The sequence below is a fragment of the Protopterus annectens genome, chromosome 3.part0, assembly GCF_019279795.1.
Source record: "Protopterus annectens isolate FY-2018-M chromosome 3.part0, PAN1.0, whole genome shotgun sequence".
NCBI classification, from domain to species: domain Eukaryota; kingdom Metazoa; phylum Chordata; order Ceratodontiformes; family Protopteridae; genus Protopterus; species Protopterus annectens.
This window is the reverse complement of record NC_056731.1, coordinates 996502132-996520767: the sequence shown is the minus strand read 5'-3', so window position 1 is coordinate 996520767 and position 18636 is coordinate 996502132. Positions and strand designations below refer to the sequence as shown.

At 39.3% G+C, this 18636-nt stretch overlaps 1 protein-coding gene across 4 annotated transcripts in view; it reads left to right on the top strand.

Moving 5' to 3' along the window:
* The first annotated feature begins 3949 nt into the window (after positions 1-3949).
* TEDC2 (tubulin epsilon and delta complex 2) overlaps positions 3950-18636 on the top strand; it is a 1244333-nt gene continuing 1229646 nt past the window's right edge. Inside the window, exon 1 of one of the 4 annotated variants that reach the window (XM_044065295.1) lies at positions 3950-4206. In XM_044065295.1, the coding sequence (XP_043921230.1) occupies positions 4156-4206 (51 nt within the window). In that variant the 5' untranslated portion in view covers positions 3950-4155. The remainder of the gene's footprint in view (positions 4207-18636) is intronic. The other 3 variants (XM_044065294.1, XM_044065296.1, XM_044065297.1) reach the window with 3 other exon arrangements.

The following is an 18636-nucleotide window of genomic DNA, read 5'->3' as shown; positions in this document are numbered from 1 at the left end:
AGTATTCACACACTTCAGTGGTGAGTGAAAGGCTAAACCTTTCAAAAGCCAGTAGGCCATAGTTTGCTCATTGAAAGGTCTTGGTAAGGTTGTTTCCAGACACTGCCCTGGTCAGTTTACCTTTGTCCATATTAAAAGAAAATGTCATCACTGAGGGTCTAGATGACTGTTTTTATAGGTCTGCCTTTCCACAAGTGATGTTTCTGCAGATGAAAATATAGTATATTTTTTATGAAGGAAAAGCGTGGGTCAAATATTGACTTTTCTAGGAACTTATATGGAGGTGATAAAGTGTGAGACTGGATTAGGTCCCTTGGGATACTGTTTTGATTTGTGCACTTACATAAACTAGGCATAATGTTTCTGATAATTATTACGTTGAAGGTATGGCAGAGAAGGACAATAAGATGATATTTACAGAGTGCAGTAAAACAAATGCAGACTGTCAGCAGCAATAGTGACATCTAGGTATATCATGTTTAAAAGCTTTTCTATTTTGTAAGTGACAAAAGTAGAAGTATTATATAGCTCAGAGGGGCATGGGATTTTTAGAGCTTGGATTATTTGAGCTGTGAAGGTCCCATTGTTTAAGAATAGTAGATTTGTGATTCTTTTCCTGTGGTCTTCAAAGGGAAGGTATCCACTTTTGGCAGAAATAAGAATGTGAGCTGGGGGTGTAGCCAGAGATTTACATTTTGTACTCAAACCTAATGTTGCTGCCCCCACTACCCACTTGTCATTTTAAAAATGTACTCAGCCCTCAAAATGCTACCCCCAGATACATGGGAAGAAGCACGTTATTTTCAACTGTTACACTTTATTTTCATAAAAAGCTAGTTTTAGAGGTGTATTCCTTTTGCACAAGAATTCTTTGTGTACCACTATACTGTGAATATTCATTTACACAGTTGTAAACAGTCTGTGCTTTTTGAGTGTTGTCATTTGTAAGAGATGCTCAGAAATAAATGTACTCAATTCAGTAGACTGAATATGCCTAGCTACACCCTTGAGGGTGTTGGTCTTACTCTGATATCAAGCAGCCAAATTCACCCATCTTCAAACCTGATTAGGGCTTGTTACTTTGGTTAACTTCTTCAATCCAATAATAAGGATCTTATGGGATATAACCACTTTTGTTAGCAAGACAGCAGACATGTATGAATCTGTTCTGTTCAGAGAGGAGTTTGCATTATGTTTAACAATCTCATACCTCATCATCATCTCTTAGCTTCAGGAGTATTTTGAGCACTTGTGAGGGGTTGGCTTAATGCTTAAGGTCTTTACCTGACAGATACAAGGTAAAGGGTTTGATTCTGACCTCTAATTATTATTTTCTAGATTTGTAATGGTCTGCAGACTGATGCTCTAGTATTTACCTATGAACTTATGTTTAGGATCTGAGACCCTGCTGATTAGGGGAAGTATTTGTGTTATTGGTTGCTGGTTTTAACTGGAAGGTTGCTCAACATGGAAGCAATTTAAATGGGCATGGTTTTACAGAGAAGATTATTGGTTGCTGATATTAGGGGTGGGACACTTATTGCAGAGTTATATTGGGGGATATTAATAATTAAAGGACAAAAACTGAATATTGACCTGACAAAGTTTAATCTGGTAAGTTCAATAAGACATGTATCAGGCAAATGTTAGTTCATATTTAATTTGTCTGAGTTTTAAGTGAGCTGACTGGATTTAGATTAGAGTTGCTAGAAATTATTATCACATTATTTGATATGCAGTTGATTATTTGCTATAAAATATATTAGAATTTGTTTGTCAGTTGAATGGAGGGAGGCTGCTGCCATGCATAGGCTGTGAGAGCCTCCTAGCTGGGTGAATAGGATTATCAAACTAGAATCATACTCATTTTGGATTTCTGGTTGATAATGAATGGATATTTGAAGAGATGATTTAAACAGAAAAATTCTCTCACATCAACTCTTTTTCCTAGTCTGGCCTAGTGTTGTTAATGGAATTGCAACCAAAGAAAAGGTGGATTTAATTAGGTTTGATTATTTTCTCCAGGGTTCTTTTCTGGATATTATGTTGTGGCAGATTAGAAATGCATCCAGTTATCCTAATATATTATTGAGGTTTCCAGCATTTATTATGCAATCCTTAAGTGTGACTGAGCTGTTTTATGGAATCTCAGTAATTGTGGAGGGAGACTCTGGGCTAGGTTCAATATTTGCACTTAACAGGAAGATGAATGCAGCTGTGAGTAAGTGGTTTGGAGGTCTGGGATTTTTTATTGCGTTTAGGGATTTTAAAGTGTGTTTTTTATTGTTGAGGTGAGTGGTATGGTAGAGGGAGTATTGCAGTACCTAGGCACTTCAGTGGTGAGTGAGAGATCTGTATAACTGAGACTGAGTGCAGGGAAAGTGACTGTAGAATTTAAAATAAGATTCAGTGGATTGAGTATTTGAGTTTTTATGTTTACTGGTGATGAGAAAGGTTACTGTTATATATATGTTTGGCCTACTTGAGTAATATGGGGAGACATAAAGAAAATATGGTTAACAAGTAGTGGTTTCTTACTGGCTGAGTGGTCTAGGGAGTGGGGTTGTAGATAGTTACCACTGGTTAGAGCTTATCCATTGTGGTCTTCAATATGGAGGATAGGAATCGTATGCAGCAGGTATACAGGACATGAACTGGGGTGAGTGAAAAAGAGGTATCGAGAGGATTTTAGAAGTAACTAGGCAGAGTGAAGTGGAGCAGAATGGGTTAAACTTCAGAAAACAACCGCTTGCTGAAGTTCATTTGCACTGTAACAGCAAAGATGCAGGAAGACAAGTAAACCACAGCACGCATATCAGCCAATATACTGATCCAGATTTAGGTGATTGTACTGCTTCTAGATTCAAAAAGCAGCAAGCCAAAGGGTGTATTTTATCTATTTATGCAGGCATCATACCTAAGCAACTGTAGAATTTAAAATGAGATTCAGCTGATTTAGAACAGTTTAGAGAAGTCAAAGGAACACTATATTATAGAAGTGGAGGTGATTATGAGAAAACATGTACCAGAAAACATGTACCTGACATGATGTTTACAGAAAATTAGATGGATATTCACCATTAGAGGCATCTAAACAAGGATGCTCAGCAGGAGAGAGGGGGGGGGGAGGAGAGAGAGAGAGAAAGAGAGAAAGAGAGAAAGAGAGAGAGAGAGAGAGAGAGAGAGAGAAGGGCTACTGTAATGAGAGAGCTATCAAATCAATCATGGGGAAGAAGCAGGTACTGCCTCCAAACCTTATAGTAGCACACAAAACCATCAGTAAGCAGTACTGGCCAGTCCTGAGAGAAAAATCACAAAACAAGGTAAGTACATCTGCTACTTAAATTCTGAATATTGGAAAAAAGTAAACTGTGTTATAACAAAAGCTGCAGTAGGAAAACGTGTGTGGAATTAAAACAATAAAGTGGTTACAAGGGGAGGAGCAATATTTCGTCAAGGAAAGCAGTCTCTGGGAGGGAGGAATATACTGCCTGCAAGCAGTGAAAGAGTAAGTAGGGCAAATATACGGGCCTTAAATAATTAATAATGGCTCAGGGGAAAGGAAGGAAAAAAGAAAGAAAGACATTCTGAATGCTTCTTTCATGGTTAGTAGTCAAGTTTTCGGAGTCATGCCTTCGGTTAAATATAACATAGATTTTAATGTACCTTTTCTGAGGAACTAAAATACGTAATAGCAGCAAAAATATACTCCTGGAATATATCTTTTTTTATTTTATATTTGATTCTGAATATGTGTAACTGTACCGAATAACTCGGATTTTACCGAGTTTTGGGTCCAAATACTGGGGTGCCACGATTAACGAGTGGCACCCCTCCATTTCCGACTTTTCCCAGCTTTAGTTCTTGTTTTATTTTTAAATTTCCCTACGTTTTTTATTTTGCACTGACGTCACCACGTGCGTGATGACGTCAGCACCACCAGGGCTATCAGCCTGTCGGAATTGAGCTTAAGTGCTCCAAGGATACATTTCCGGTTTTCCCCGTGATCTGCGAGTGTGAGCAGTTAGCGGGTTGTTCAAATGAACGCTTTAGCGCTTCAGAAACAAGTTTCAAGCATTAAGCTGCTCCATCTGCCAGTTCGAAGTTATTCTTCTTCGAAGTTCAGAAACAGCTTCTCGGCTCGCTCTAACTAAGATGTTTTCAAATGGATTCTGGGCAGCATTCAGGCATTCGGGAACAAGTCAGGTAGGAAACCACCCCTTAAAAAAGCCGAGAAAAGCATGTCGTGTTTACACTTCTCGGGTCGAGTTAAGGTATATGCTTTAGCTGTGCGTTGTGGAGAGGATTTTGACGGCATTTCAGAACTGTCAGAGTTAGAGGAAGTACGTTGTCGAGGCTGAAGAAGGTGGCGTGTGTTAAACTGTGCTGACAATGTTTGCAGCGTGGGACTTCTGGCATCGGCTGTCTTGCCGAGTGGCACTTGGGCCAGCCTAGTGAATGTTCATATCTGTGTGTAAGAAGACTGTCTTAGCAGGGATTTATTACTGTTCTTTCAAAGGAGATGAGGCAGAAGGTAGAGCAGGCTTGGAGCTGATTTGGGCTTTATTTGTATACCCGTCACCGTGTCTTGAATAACTTTTCACTGCAAAAACAATTTCCTTTCAGATTTCAGAATGATGTCGTCCAGTCATTTGAGTTTCTTTAAATCAGTTGGAACGTGTTTTGTGTAGTACCTATTTGAGGTTGCTGGTCTAATTTTCTAAATACTGTACATAAAGTCCTGGGTTCAAAGCTTTCCAGTAAAATGCATGGTGAATTGGTGAACACAACATTTTATTCTAGCAACTTTACAAAATTATACACACAATGTTTTAAATGTGTCCCTGGTAAGTCCCTAGCCACCACCACTTATGAGCTGTGTCAAGGTTTCTTGTGTTAAGAGTTGAGAGCTATGGTGAGATGTGAGAACTGAATTTGTATTCCCTAATTTATTGGCTTTGTTTGTCCAGGGTTTTTGTGCTAAAAGGTTGAGAGCTATGGTGAGAACTGAATATGTATTCCCCCATTATTGGCTTTGTCAATGTTTTTTTGTGCTTAAGAGGTTGAGAGCTATGGGAGGTGAGAGATGAATTCACTAAATGATAGCCATTAAGTTTCAGTTTTCCTGTGTTTCAGGAAGCTGCTGATTTGGCATACTGGTATGTTCTGACTGTAGTGCATAGGGTCCTGGATTCAAAACTTGCCAGTGAAATGCATGTTGGTAACACAACATTTTATTCTAGCAATTTTTCAAAATTATACAAGCAATGTTTAAAATGTGTCCTTGGTTTTTTGAACTTTTGTCCCCACCCCCAAAAATGAAATTGAAAATAAGTACAATACACTGTGCAAGATGCCTATGGCTTACACTACTGTCATTCTATTTATAGTGTGAAAGTAGGCTTTTATGATTGAAATGTTCTGAATTGGGCAGTTTTGTCATTATTGGTTAATGTGTCTTGTTTCATTGCCTACAGTACAGCCTACTGGAAAAAAGTTCTGACAAATTTAAAATGTGTTCTCGCAAGTGTGTTGTGTTATACAAGGAATTAATGAAGTCTGGAAGGTTTATCAAAAGAAAGAACACATGTATGTTTCTTGTTTTGTGTGCAAGGGGCAGAAGATTTGAAAACGGCCCAAAGGTGATCTTTATCCACCACTGGCCAGATGCATTTTCTTTGGATGTGGTGTGGGTTTCAATGCTGTTTCAATGAATATAAGTTTCAAGGACAGAGAAGTTTTAATGCTAAGCCTATTTTCATTGTGAGACAGTATTGCTTTGTTTACCAGATGTTAGTGCGCCTGCATTGCTGTACAGTAAAATGTAAAAGTAAAATCCAAATAATCATTGCAGAAGCAAAGCAGTATGCACACATTAGTGTCTATGGCAAATGGGGCGAAATAGCCAGGTAATGGGACATTGGTATGGCTGCAGGGGGACTCTGGTGCCATGTTTTGGTTGTCTGTTCAGTTTGTGTTTGAAAGTTGGTATCCCATGATTCCATTTGAGTGGGCGGGGTTACATAATTATGTATGCAAATTATGTTAATCAGCGCACAGATTTGTACCTATTTTTCATGGGCCTTGTCCAGATTTTTGATCCCAGGTTGAGAGGTGGCTTTCCAACTCAAATAATACAGTTCCAAACAATAACAAGAAAACGTTGTCACTCTGTGTGAGTATAAATCCTTAATCTGTAAGGATTTGTCATATCTCTGTTCCCCTCACCAAGCTTATAAAATTTTGGAGGGAACCCATCCTGTTCCAGAGCCTTACATGGTCTTAACTTAGATACCATCTGGAGTACCTCCTCACTGAGATACCCAGGCCTAATCTATTTTTATCATTCTGGCTCACCAGGAACAATTTTGCTGCCAAATATATCCAAGTAATGGGCTTATCCCTGTTGCATGTGACACAGGAAGTAGTACACTAATGCAGAAAGGCCTCTCTAATCCCAGCTTCTTCAGAAAGTTGTGAGGCTGACTGGTCTCAATGAATGAGATAGCACTCCTTGAAGGCCGTTGATTTAAGAACCATGCCATACACCAAGAGTTACCTTCCCTACTTAACCACCAAAACTGTCCCCTCCTTGCGAGTTCCACTTCTGCCCTTCATATTTCTTGTATGTAATTTCAGTCCAAATTATCATTTCTTGATTTTGTAATCTTCCATTTTCATTGTCAGCAATTAGCAAAACCTGAAGTATTTGATCTCCTTTATTTTATCCACCAGTTTGCCCCTCTTCAGTTTTTTCTTGTAATCCTCCTATTCCAATATATCCCCTCTAATAGCCACTTTGCACCCTTCCCAACATGCTCTCATGGTCCCCAAACCCATTAAGTTCCTTTAGAAAATATCTGAGTATGTTAATCCAAAAGTTCCTGGAATTCATAAACTCAAATGCCATGGAACAACTAGTCACCATCCCCACAAGAGGAGACAACATACTTGATCTCATCATCACGAACATGGGAGCACAATGTTCAACACCGGAAGTATACCCCTCACTGGTGAGATCAGATCACAAACTAATCTCGCTGGAGGTCCTCATCCCACCCCCACCTGAAATAAAAAAGACCACAGTAAAGAACTTCTCGAAAGCCGACTTCACACTTCTAAAGACTAGTGTGGTCTCCTTTAAGGCCCCGGAGCTGGCGGAAAACAGTACTCAAGCCGCTGAATCACTTACAAATGCCTTCTACCAGCACCTGCAGGACTGCATGGATAAGGCAATCCCAAGCAAAACAAAGACTTTGTACCAAAGGCAAGCGTCCAGTCTGGTGGACCCCAGCCATAAACTCTACAACAAAAGGAGGAAGCTACTACAAGATAGAGCAAAATCCTTAAAAGGTAAGACACCCTTGATCACTATAAGCAAAAAACTAAGCTCTCATAAAATCATCCAAAGCAAATTTTGAGAGAAAAATAGCTAAAGACTCAAAAGACAATCGTAAGGCCTTCTTTAGCTATGTTAGAAACCTGGGAGGAAACTCCCAGATATGTTCAGAACTAGTTCAAAATGATGTGAAGATTACTGATCCTACAGACATTGCCAACATACTGGCTGACAGGTTCAGTGCAAACTCCCAAAAGGAGAGATATCTATACCAAGCGATTGCAGCCCCCCAAACATCTCCAACGCCCAAATGAGAACTGCTCTCTCCAAAGCAAAAAACACAGCATCCATGGGACCTGATGGTGTCCCCGGCTGTGTGCTCCACGAACTCAACGAGGAACTAAACCCACAGCTAGGACAGTTGTTTAATCATAGTCTTACCTCTGGATACGTACCCAGGGAGTGGCGCACTGCAACTGTGGTCCCACTTCACAAAGGCGGTGCCTCCACCGACCCTGGAAATTACCGGCCCATTAGCTTGACAAGCCTTATCTGCAAAGCCATGGAGAGGATCATAATAGACCTCATAAATAAAGACATAGGGAATTTGCAGACTTTGGATCCATCCCAGTTTGGCTTTGTCAAAGGCAGATCATGCCTTCTAAACTTGGTTGACTTTTTCGAAACAGTCACCAAAGCCATTGATGAGGGAAAGGCTGTCCATACAGCCTACCTCGATCTGGCGAAGGCCTTCGATACAATACCCCACTCGGGTATCATTGAAAAACTCATCAGCCTAAATGTTAACCCATACATCACAAGATGGGTTGCAAACTGGCTGAGTGACAGAACACACAGGGTCCGAGTTGCTGGCGCCATGTCAGACTCAAAGCCTGTCACAAGTGGTGTACCACAGGGCTCAGTCCTGGGCCCACTCTTGTTTGGCATCTACTTTTCCGAAGTACAAGCAAACACAGGAGGGTTATGGCTGACAAAGTTTGCAGATGACTGCAAACTGGGCGCCATAGTAGAAAACACATCTGACACAGATATCCTTCAGAAGGGTCTCACAGAAACGGATAACTGGTGCCAGAGCCATGGCCTAAAGTTAAATGCCAAAAAATGCATAGTCATACCCTTCGGGGAAAAACAAGGTTACCCCTAGCTACCAAATAGGTGGCAATCCACTGAGCACACTGAGCACAGAAGAAGTTATCAGGGACCTGGGGACCCAAGTTGATAGTAGTCTGTCATTCGACACCCATGTAGCCAAAGTAGTTAGGAAGACCTTCTACATTGCCCACCTTATCATGAAGGGTTTCTCATCTAGATCAAGGGAGGTCATGGTCTCCCTGTACTCATCACTCATCAGACCAATGATTGAGTACAATGCCCCATTCGGAATGTATCTGACCCGACACTTGCAGCAGCTTGAGAGGCCACAAAAGTTCCTCACCAAAAGGATAAAGGGTCTCAAACACCTGTCCTATGCTGCCCGACTGAAAGAACTCCAGCTCTATTCAGTCGCTTACCGCCTGCTCAGAGGTGACCTTTGCCTAACATACAAGGCCATGTCAAACCCAGATTTGATGAATATGCTTCACCTCAAAAAATCTAGATCCACCAGAGCCACAAGGGCGAGAGACTTGAACCTTGACACGGCTATTAATAGGACGTGCTGGAGGGATAGATTCATCACCCAAAGACTCCCTATGCTGTGGAACAAAATCCCGGTATATGTGAGGCAGAGCACCTCGCTGGCCTTGTTCAAGAGAAATCTTGACCAATGGATGGGAGATCGCAGATATACCCCAGGGATTACCTCAGTGTCACTGCTCGACAGAGGCACAGCAAAATAATGGGTATAGTTCCCCATACTAAAAGGGTGGCGTAAGCCACAAAACTATGGGCTAGGCTTGTAAATGCCCTCGGGCAGATAGCCTAGTAAGAACCTATGAACCTATAACTCCTTTTTCTCTTTGGGATATGTCCAGTGAAAATGGGATCATCATCGACTTCTTAACCTCCAACACTCCAGCACCTCATTAACCAAAAGAGACTGGGGTATGGTCAGAGAGGGAGATTTCGTGCATTGCACAACCTTCACATATATGCCATAATTTGGAAGGAATAAGCATAACATTGATTCTACTACCCTGGACTCCCACATTTCTTGAAAAGGAAGGTTTGTTAACATTTGGGTGCATCTCTCTCCAAACATCAGTCCAGCCATGTTTACCCATCCAGTCCTCAAGGAAACTTGGGTCTTCCCATGATGCTCAGATTTATAATATAACTTATCCACTGCAGCATCCAAAACTAAGTTAAAATCGGGGCTATATTAGACTATCGAAGTTTCAGAACTTCGAATACCATATGGTCGACACCATGTGACCGAAGTTCTGAAACTTTGAAAATCTAAAAAAAAAAAAAAAACAAAAGAAAGTAAACGTTTTAGCAGGGGGGTAAGCCCCCCTGCTACATAAATATGCCAACTCCAACATCACACTTTAATAGAGAATGGTGCAGAAAGGGAAGATTTCCCTTTCCTACACTGTAGCGCAATCTCAGAGTTGGTATATTTAAGTAGCAGGGGGTGTGGGAGGTGCAGGGGGCTTGCCCCCCTGCTTAAAGCACTTTTTTTTATTTTTTTTTAAGATTTTCGAAGTTTCAGAACTTCGATCATATGGTGCCAACCATATGGTATTCGAAGTTCTGAAACTTCGGTAATCTAATATAGACCTGTTTAAAATCACCCATAATAGCAGAGTGGTCTCTAACCATGTCAAAAAATTGACTGAAAAGTGGCATGTCATCATTGTTCTGGGCATAAATATTCCTCATCACCCAAATGTCCCCAGTAATGTCACCTAACCAAATTAGGTATCTACCAAAGCCACTGGCCAGGAGATTATTGGTTGGTATATGTAAGGTGTGATGGAAAAAAATCACCCCTTGACTTATAATCTGTAGCAAGTTTATTGTATCTATTTAATCTAAGCTTGGTTACATTCCTCTCCTTCAGTTTGGTTGCCTGTAGTCAGCCACTGCTTGTTTAAGCTGCTGGGAAATTCCCGAACACCTAATTCAATGAGCACATCCAGCTATGTTCCAGGAACAGAATATTAGGCTATCACTTGAGTGTTGGATCAGATTTCTTGACACCCCCAGAGTTGACTCCATTAACCCATGCTACTGAGAATTTCTCCTCTACACATAACTGCACTATCCAGGGATGTTTCTTGGGCTAGGAATAAATGAAAGAAAGCAGTCTCCTTCAGAGGGTGGGTGTGCACATAAGATAGCCTTGGTAGCTGTTATAGGAATAATATGGATTCTAAGCCAAATTCCTCTCCCAGGCAACAAAAACAGAGATGAAGAAAATGAACAATCTAAACCAACATACCCAAGCCACTTAAACTAGGGAGCAATTCACATTTAAAATCAGCCATAACATTTACCCCATCTGACTTAGAAGGATGCAGTTTCTGTGTCCAAATAGTTTTGTAATCTACAAAAATCAGTGCAAAATCTGCACTAAAAGTGTTCTCTACGGAGAGGAGTGTTAGAACGCAGACAAGAAGAACATCAGTAAAGTAGATGACTGCAACACCAAAGCCCGATAAAAACATCAGAAACAAGACTTGGTCATGCTGGAATCACATACACACACGCGCACACACGCATGCAAAAAATGAGGGCAGAAAAAGTAAAGGTGGCATGCCAGGGGAAACCCAGAAAGAGTCTCACTATATAGTATTGTCAAGGACATCTGCTAAAATAAAAAATAAATAAATGGAAACCACCATTAACATACAGTAAAATTCTCCATGATCAGAAGTGTTTCCAATAACAATGTTATGACATCTGGTCCTACCACTGCCAGAACATAAGCTTATGCCCAATATCTTCGCAAAATCTTGGCAAAAAAAAAACAGTAAGATCAAATCCTGTCAGGCATCAATATCTGAAGTCCCACTGGAGTCTTATTATTTTATACTCCACAATACTTTTACAATAGCCAATAGTCATTCATGTTAGGACCATCTGTCAGGGGGCAGCCATTAGCAGCACTGCTATCTAGACTATCCAGGCCTCAGGCAGTCAAAGCTTATCCATAAAACTGGATGAATCAGAAAAAAATCTGTGACCACGTCTTAACTAGAAGTGCTAAATTTCTCTGGAGTACTGACTTCCAATTCATTATATCTGTTTCCCAGTGTCACCTCAGGACAGCACTAGTACCATGAGTGTCTTCTACACAATGGCATGCTTTCACAAGGCACTTGTTTTAATAGATTGCACCCATATTGCGGTAAGGGTTTTATCTGGCCCACTGGGGAGAGTACTGTAACAGAAAAGGCCACCATTTATCGACTGCCAGGTAGTGTATAATGCTTGGGGGTGCATCACCAACATGCCAGCTCAGCATCCTAGCAGTGCTCATGATTCTCACTTCTGGCTTACTGTACCTTCTCTCTGCATGTTAGGACTCTCCGTAGTCACCTTGTTAAGTGCAAACTATTATTATGTTAGCCATAGTTATTTCTGTAGCTGTAGAGTGGCATAGGTAGTATTTTGCAGTCATTCACTGTTTTATGTGCCTCTCCCTATTTTGTTTAGCAGGTGACACAGGTTACCCATTCAGATCTTGGCTAATGATACCAGTCATTGAGAGCTTTTGGTGAGTGCTTTAATCCCTTCCTACTTCAGACATGGATAACTGACTGAGTATATGGCCTCCTTAAAGCCCATTTACATTGCCTGGATGAGTTGGGATGCCCTTTATTATGAGTCTACTACTGCATGCAAGATGCCTCTTGCCTGCTGCATTCTGTATAGTTATGCATTGGTCTTGTGTGCAACTGCCACAGCCGGTCACCAATGATGGCAGTACAGCTCTTTCTAATATTTGTCCACCAGTGATAGCCACATTGGCCAGCTTAGGGCAAACCCTCTGACAAGCTCATACATGGCTGCACAAGTGAGGAGACAGAGGCTAGTCTGCAGCTATGGGCTATGACATTTATTGTATAACAGTAAAAAGTTGCACAGACTATTTGACACATGAAGAGCTACTTTAGAGCTTTTCTGACTGGTGTGTGATCAGCTTATACTGTACATCACACGTTTTCCCTTATAACATAAACAAAAGTTCATTTTCAGAAGGTAGTAGCGTTTGTACAGTATTAGTGGTCAATGACAAGTGCTAGTTATACTGACAGACTTTGAAGTGGAAAAGGGCAAGTGTTACGAAACATGCATAGGGTTTACTGTGTGTTTCCCTGAAGTGTTGCTGAGTTTGAATTTACATGTTGAGAGAAAGTTTCTTTTTTAAAATGACATATGTCTGCTGCAGATATATTTTTATTTTCTGTTATTGTCTGTTTACTTTTTTAGGTATAATTACTGCAGTGTTCAATGCGTCAGCAAAGTGACTTCCATCTGAGTAATGTTTGTGTTATCAGACCTTAACTTTGCTTTGGAAGGTATCATACAAAATGTCCTCTAAAGGTGATGTGGGTAATGGTCGCAGAGAATGTGACCAAGAGTTAGCCTGCCAGTTTGATAGTGACTTGCTGCGATGACAGGATCTGCTTGATGCAGGCGAACCTCATGCTATTGACCTTAGAGTGCTGTGCAACCTAGGCCTTGACTGACAGGTTCTACCACATGTCATGGAAAGCCGACAAGGCTTGACTGCTGTATTCTTGGGGAGAAGGACACCTGAATGACTGTAGCCCTTTTTTGATATACATGTGGTATATAGCTTGTTCATCTACACTGTACACAGGCACTTTCTTGTCTTTGTCCGGTACCTCCTTACTACTGTGTGCATGAAGGCTGGCATGGATGCCATATGTGTAACCATACTGCACATGAGGATCATCATGGCATTGTTGCTGGCCTCCATCATTCCCATGTACTATTGAATTTCCTCATATAGATAGACAGATATAGAAATATATATATATATGCGTGTGTTTGCATGTATATATACACTCTAGCATTCTAACCACTTCTACCTGACTCGCTGTGGCAGTAGCCTAAATTTGAACTATATCACAGTCCATCTGCTGCTGGTCAGACAAAACCTTGCATGTCTCTGGAGCTAAAAGTGAAATATGTCTTTGCTTTGTACCCCTGCATACAACTTTGACAGTGGATAATGTCACGTCCAAAAGGGTAGTCGTCTAGGGGTTCAGAATGTATACAAGACACAGGTGCTGAGGTGCATGGTGCCCCCCCCATTGTAATGTCATTGTTTCATTATGCTGAGTGTGTGAGCCTGTGTTATTGGCTACAGAGTTATTTATTTGCTGTGGTTTGGGGGGGCTGTGGGGAGGTCATGCCAGTACACTTTGTGAAAGTGTGTCAATATCTTGAGTCTGTATTATGAGAAGGAGAGTTCTGGCACCATCATTGGCAGGTCTGCTACTGCCATCAGCCAGCTGCGGTGTTGCACACCATGTGATTGTGTCTGATACTGGCCTTGTGAAGAAATACATCAAAATGTGGTTAATGTTACCTTTCAGCTTTTTCCAGTTAGGGGTCGCCACAGCGGATCAGCTGTCCGCTCATGATTGGCAGTGGAGTTTTTACGGTGTTGAGTTGCCAGCCCGGTGCCCAGCCTTCTTCCACCTAAGGGACACACACACACACCAACACACCTAGGGCCAATTTAGAGTATCCAATCAACCTACAGCATGTCTTTGAGGTGTGTGAGTAAACCGGAGGAAACCCACATGACCACAGGAAGAACATGCAGACTCCGCACAGAAGGCACCCCAGCCGAGGATCGAACCGGAGAACCTCTTGCTGTGAGGTGGCAGTGCTAACCGCTGCACCACCACGGCCACCCAAAATAAAAAAGTGGTTAATGTTACCACTGACAGTTAACTAGGATTTTTTCTGAATCGTACTGTCCTTCTTGATGAAGTCTTTCAAAACTTTTTACTTAATATAAATAGATGGTAAAAAGTACAGAACATTTAAAAGCTACTATTCTGGAACAGGTAGACATGAAATATCTAGATAAAGAAATGTATAAATTAAAGCTTTTAAGAAAAGAAACATTGTTTATTTTAAAATTTGATACATTAATTCCAAGGGGTTTAAATACAGAATGTTGCTGGAAAAGTATTGTATGAATTTAATAGATGTTACTTTAAATTTTGCTTGAATTAATATTTTAATTGTTTGATAAATTGTTTGATTTTTTTTAATGAGAGCTGGTACTATAAAAGGTTTTTAGATATTGCTATGTATTACTCCTTGAAGGCTTATTGTGGACAAGGCGCTAGAGGAATAAATCTATCTTTTTGTTTATCTGGCTTTCGTTGTGTGGTATACTTGGTATAAAAATATTTATACCTAATGTTTTATAATACAATATATTTTACTGGATATATCAGAAGTTATATTTCATTGTCAGCATTTAAGTAATAACTTTGTTGCCTTACTTAAAGCATCAAGTTTGTTTTATGTGAACATTGATGAAAGTTAGTGCATTTTCCCATCTTCCCCCATTTCCTACACAAAAGGATTTAAACATCTGTCATTTCTTATTATAAAATGAGTGAAATTATAGGTTAAAAACAAAAAAATCACTTATTGTGATTGATTGCAAATTCCCTTTCCATGTTTATAAATTCCCATTTTATGGCATATACTGAAAGTTTTTTAAATTTGAATAACAACATTAATCTGCAAAGATTAAATTGAGTGATTGTCAATTTAATACTGTTTGTTCAGAATGTGATTGTTGCATTCTGTGACATTCCTAGTTCAGGCTTCTATTGTTTCCCTTGAACAACTTTGTCAGTTTAATGTCATGTATAAACATTAGTTACCTTAGTAACAGCTTAAGTATTATGTATGGTCAAGATAGGTTACAAAAGCACAATTCAAGTTAAAGCAATTATATGACTTGTGTGCATTTGCTTATGAGAAAATCATCATGCTTCCCCTTGATCAATATAGTGTATGTCATTTATGACAAAGTTAAAACAGTAGTGTTATTAAATACAAGCCTATGTTATTAAACTGAGTGTCTATTGTCAATTTAATATTTGTTCAGAATATGATTGTTACATTCTGTGATATTTCAAGTTCAGTCTTCTATTGTTTCTCTTGAACAACGTTGTCAGTTTCATGTCATGTATAAAGCATTAGTTACTTGCTAACTGCTTAAGTATTGTATATGGTCAAGATGGGTTACAAAAACTACAGTGCAAGTTAAAGCAATTACATGACTTGTGCATATTTACTTGTATAAGAAAATCATCATGCTCCCCCTTTGTTCAATGTAGTGCATGTCATTTGTGACGAGTTAAGACAGCAGTGTTATTATACACAAGCTCATGTTATTAAAACCTGTCTTTAATATCTAAATTCAGCAGACTGTTTCATCTTATATGATTATATATTTTATGTCTAGATTTACTAAAATATACATTACATAACTATTGGGTGTATTTTTTGGACTGTTGCTTAGTTAGTTATTTGAGAGACCACAAGCTATAATGCTTATTCTTATTAGCTCCTTCCAGGCATGTTTATACAGTCCGTAGACTTTAAATTATGAGACCCTTCTAGTTTCTTATTTGTTATATTTCCATCCTTACATACACACATCAGAAGTTCAAGCATGGGCAACAATGCCCATCCAGTTTTGCCAGAATACCATTCGCTAGTTCATGTGGTGTTTCCAGGCTGTTCTTAAAATATCCAAACCAATATTTGTCCTGTTCGATTTTACCAGCCTGTTCCATGCAGTGGCCACTTTGACAGTGAACCACTCAACACACCTTCCATTCCCACAGATATTTCCATGAAGGAGATCTCATGACTCTCTAGTACTTCCCAGCAACCCCAAACACCCCTAGAATCAGCTATCCCCATATGCCCAACATGTCCAAGCAAACTTACCTCCCAGACCACTGCAAAGGGTACTGCACAAGACCAAGTGCTCATAGTCTTTCACAATAACTCAAGACTTCCACTCTTATGAAAGTCCTTTGTATTTGGACCAAAATGTATTTTAAATATAAAATTGAGCTTAGTTTTTTTTTTTTTTTTTTTTTTATCAAGAATCAACTTAATGAGCTAAACGAAGTGTTGGGAAACCATTAATATGCGTATGTGGTTTAAAACGGGCCTTTTATTATATTTTTTTCAAACCAAAAACTTCATTGCCAAGAATCATCTTGGAGGCTCCTCAGAGCCTTTAAGCATTATTGTTACTCTATCTTCATTACTATAGCAACCTGGGGCATCTGTGTCTGTGTACTGCATACCAAAGGCTCACGATACACCTAAAGCAAAGCTTCACTTCACTGCAACTTCAAGCCTAAATTCTCTCCCTTTCAGCAAGGCAGCAGCCAGGAAAAGAATGGAGAGCAAACAGATGCACACCATATCAGGATTCTCCAAACAGCACTTGTAACTGCCATACTTGCCATAATTGATATTAACTATATTTAGACAGAATAATGATAGCTTGCTACTATTATTTAACCAGGATATACATGACATTTCTAAATCATACTTTAACTGAAGAAGGCATCAGTCTCCATGACAACATTTTTTTTTTCAAAACACTCTGCTGTTACTGCTATTATATATGATAATTTGTTACATTTGAGTCTGAACTCTGATGAATGGTACCTTATTGAATTAGTTAATTACTTAAATTATTATAAGTAAAATCAATGAAATAGGAACAAGATAAGTATTCACTAAGTTCAAGTAGGGGGATGGAAACTTCTGTGTTTGTATTATATGTTGCTTTGTTTGGCTTGTATGTAATTTAAATAGTAATCCATCTTGACCTACCTTTGTTTGTGAATAATTATTGGACTCTGAACATTCTGAATACATTATTGCTGTTTCTCAGTTTAAGAAACCCTCCTTTTTTAATAAAAACAGATGACAAGTGATGTACCATATCAGTTGATACTTTGAGAGCTGTAGTTATAAGAGTTATTTTTTTGGGACGGCTATCTTGGAATCAGTTTTTTGTTTCTTCTTTCTAGCATCAGTCCAAGGATTTGTTTCTTTTATTCTTTTAAGAGTAGGGGCCATCAATTCCATTTCTTCTGGGATAGACACTGTTGTTGTTTTTGATGAATATAATAGCTTCTTCTAAGTCATTAAAGGTTCTCATCTCAAGTATTTTTATCTTGTGTGGAAAGGCCAGCTGTGCTTTAATGTTTTGTTTCAACAGTTTTATTATTGGCCAGAATTTTTTCCTTTGCTGTAGTATTCTGGAAGAATAATCATTGTCCAATCTTATCAGGCTTTGACTTCAAGCAAAATTTAATATTAGTTCCTTATCCAGAAATGAAATAAATTTTATAACTATGGATCTAGGTGGACTGTTTGAGTTAGAAGCAGGTTTCTCAGTGCTCTATGCGCCCTTTCAATTCCAAATGAAAGTCCCCCTCTCAAGTTTAAAAATTCAGGAATCCAGGTAGTTAAGAGTGAAAATGTCTTCACCTTCAGTCAGGCAGACCAAAGATCCTTATGTTGTCTCCTTTCCCTTTTTTCTAAGTCATCTATTTTGTTAAGCAGCCATGTATTCTGTTTAATAAGAAATTCTTTTTGGAATTCTTCCTCTTTGGGTCTCCCTTCAATGTCATTTAGAGAAGTCTTTATTTGTTGTTTTTGTATGGTGTTACTGTAATAGTTCCTTAAGAGTAATAGTCTGTTTTTGAGAATTTAATTTGAGGTTTTCTGTCATTTTTAAAGCCATCCATCTTCAAAGATAGTTCCTGTAAGGTAGATGTCATCAATTGCAGTTCTTTTTTCAAAGCATCATCTGGATGAGAATTCCTTGAGTTGTTCATATTCAGTGATTAAATTTATCTCCAAGTTACTTGATGGGAACGTTTTTGTTTATCTCCACCAAAATAGATATTTATGCAGGTTGGTAGTTTTTACTATCTCTTGCTGACTCTTCTGAATTTATTCCCCACCTGCCCATTCACCACGTTTTAAACTTGAAAATAATAAAATGTTCCTATATTATACTAGTTTATGGAGCTCTCAAAATTCACTGCTCTCAGTTGGCCATCTAGGCTCTGCCCCTCCCTCCACTTTTCTTGACAGTGGAGTGTAACTATCCTGTTACTTTTGCCAACAGAATGAGTCATGAAATCACTACATCATATGCCTGCGCTGTATAAAACTAAGTTTCTCTCATTTCCTCACTTACGCAGTTTGTGAACAAATTTAATGTTCACAGTATGTGTGGATAAATGGATTTCCTTTGTGTAAGGGGAGAAGGCAGTATG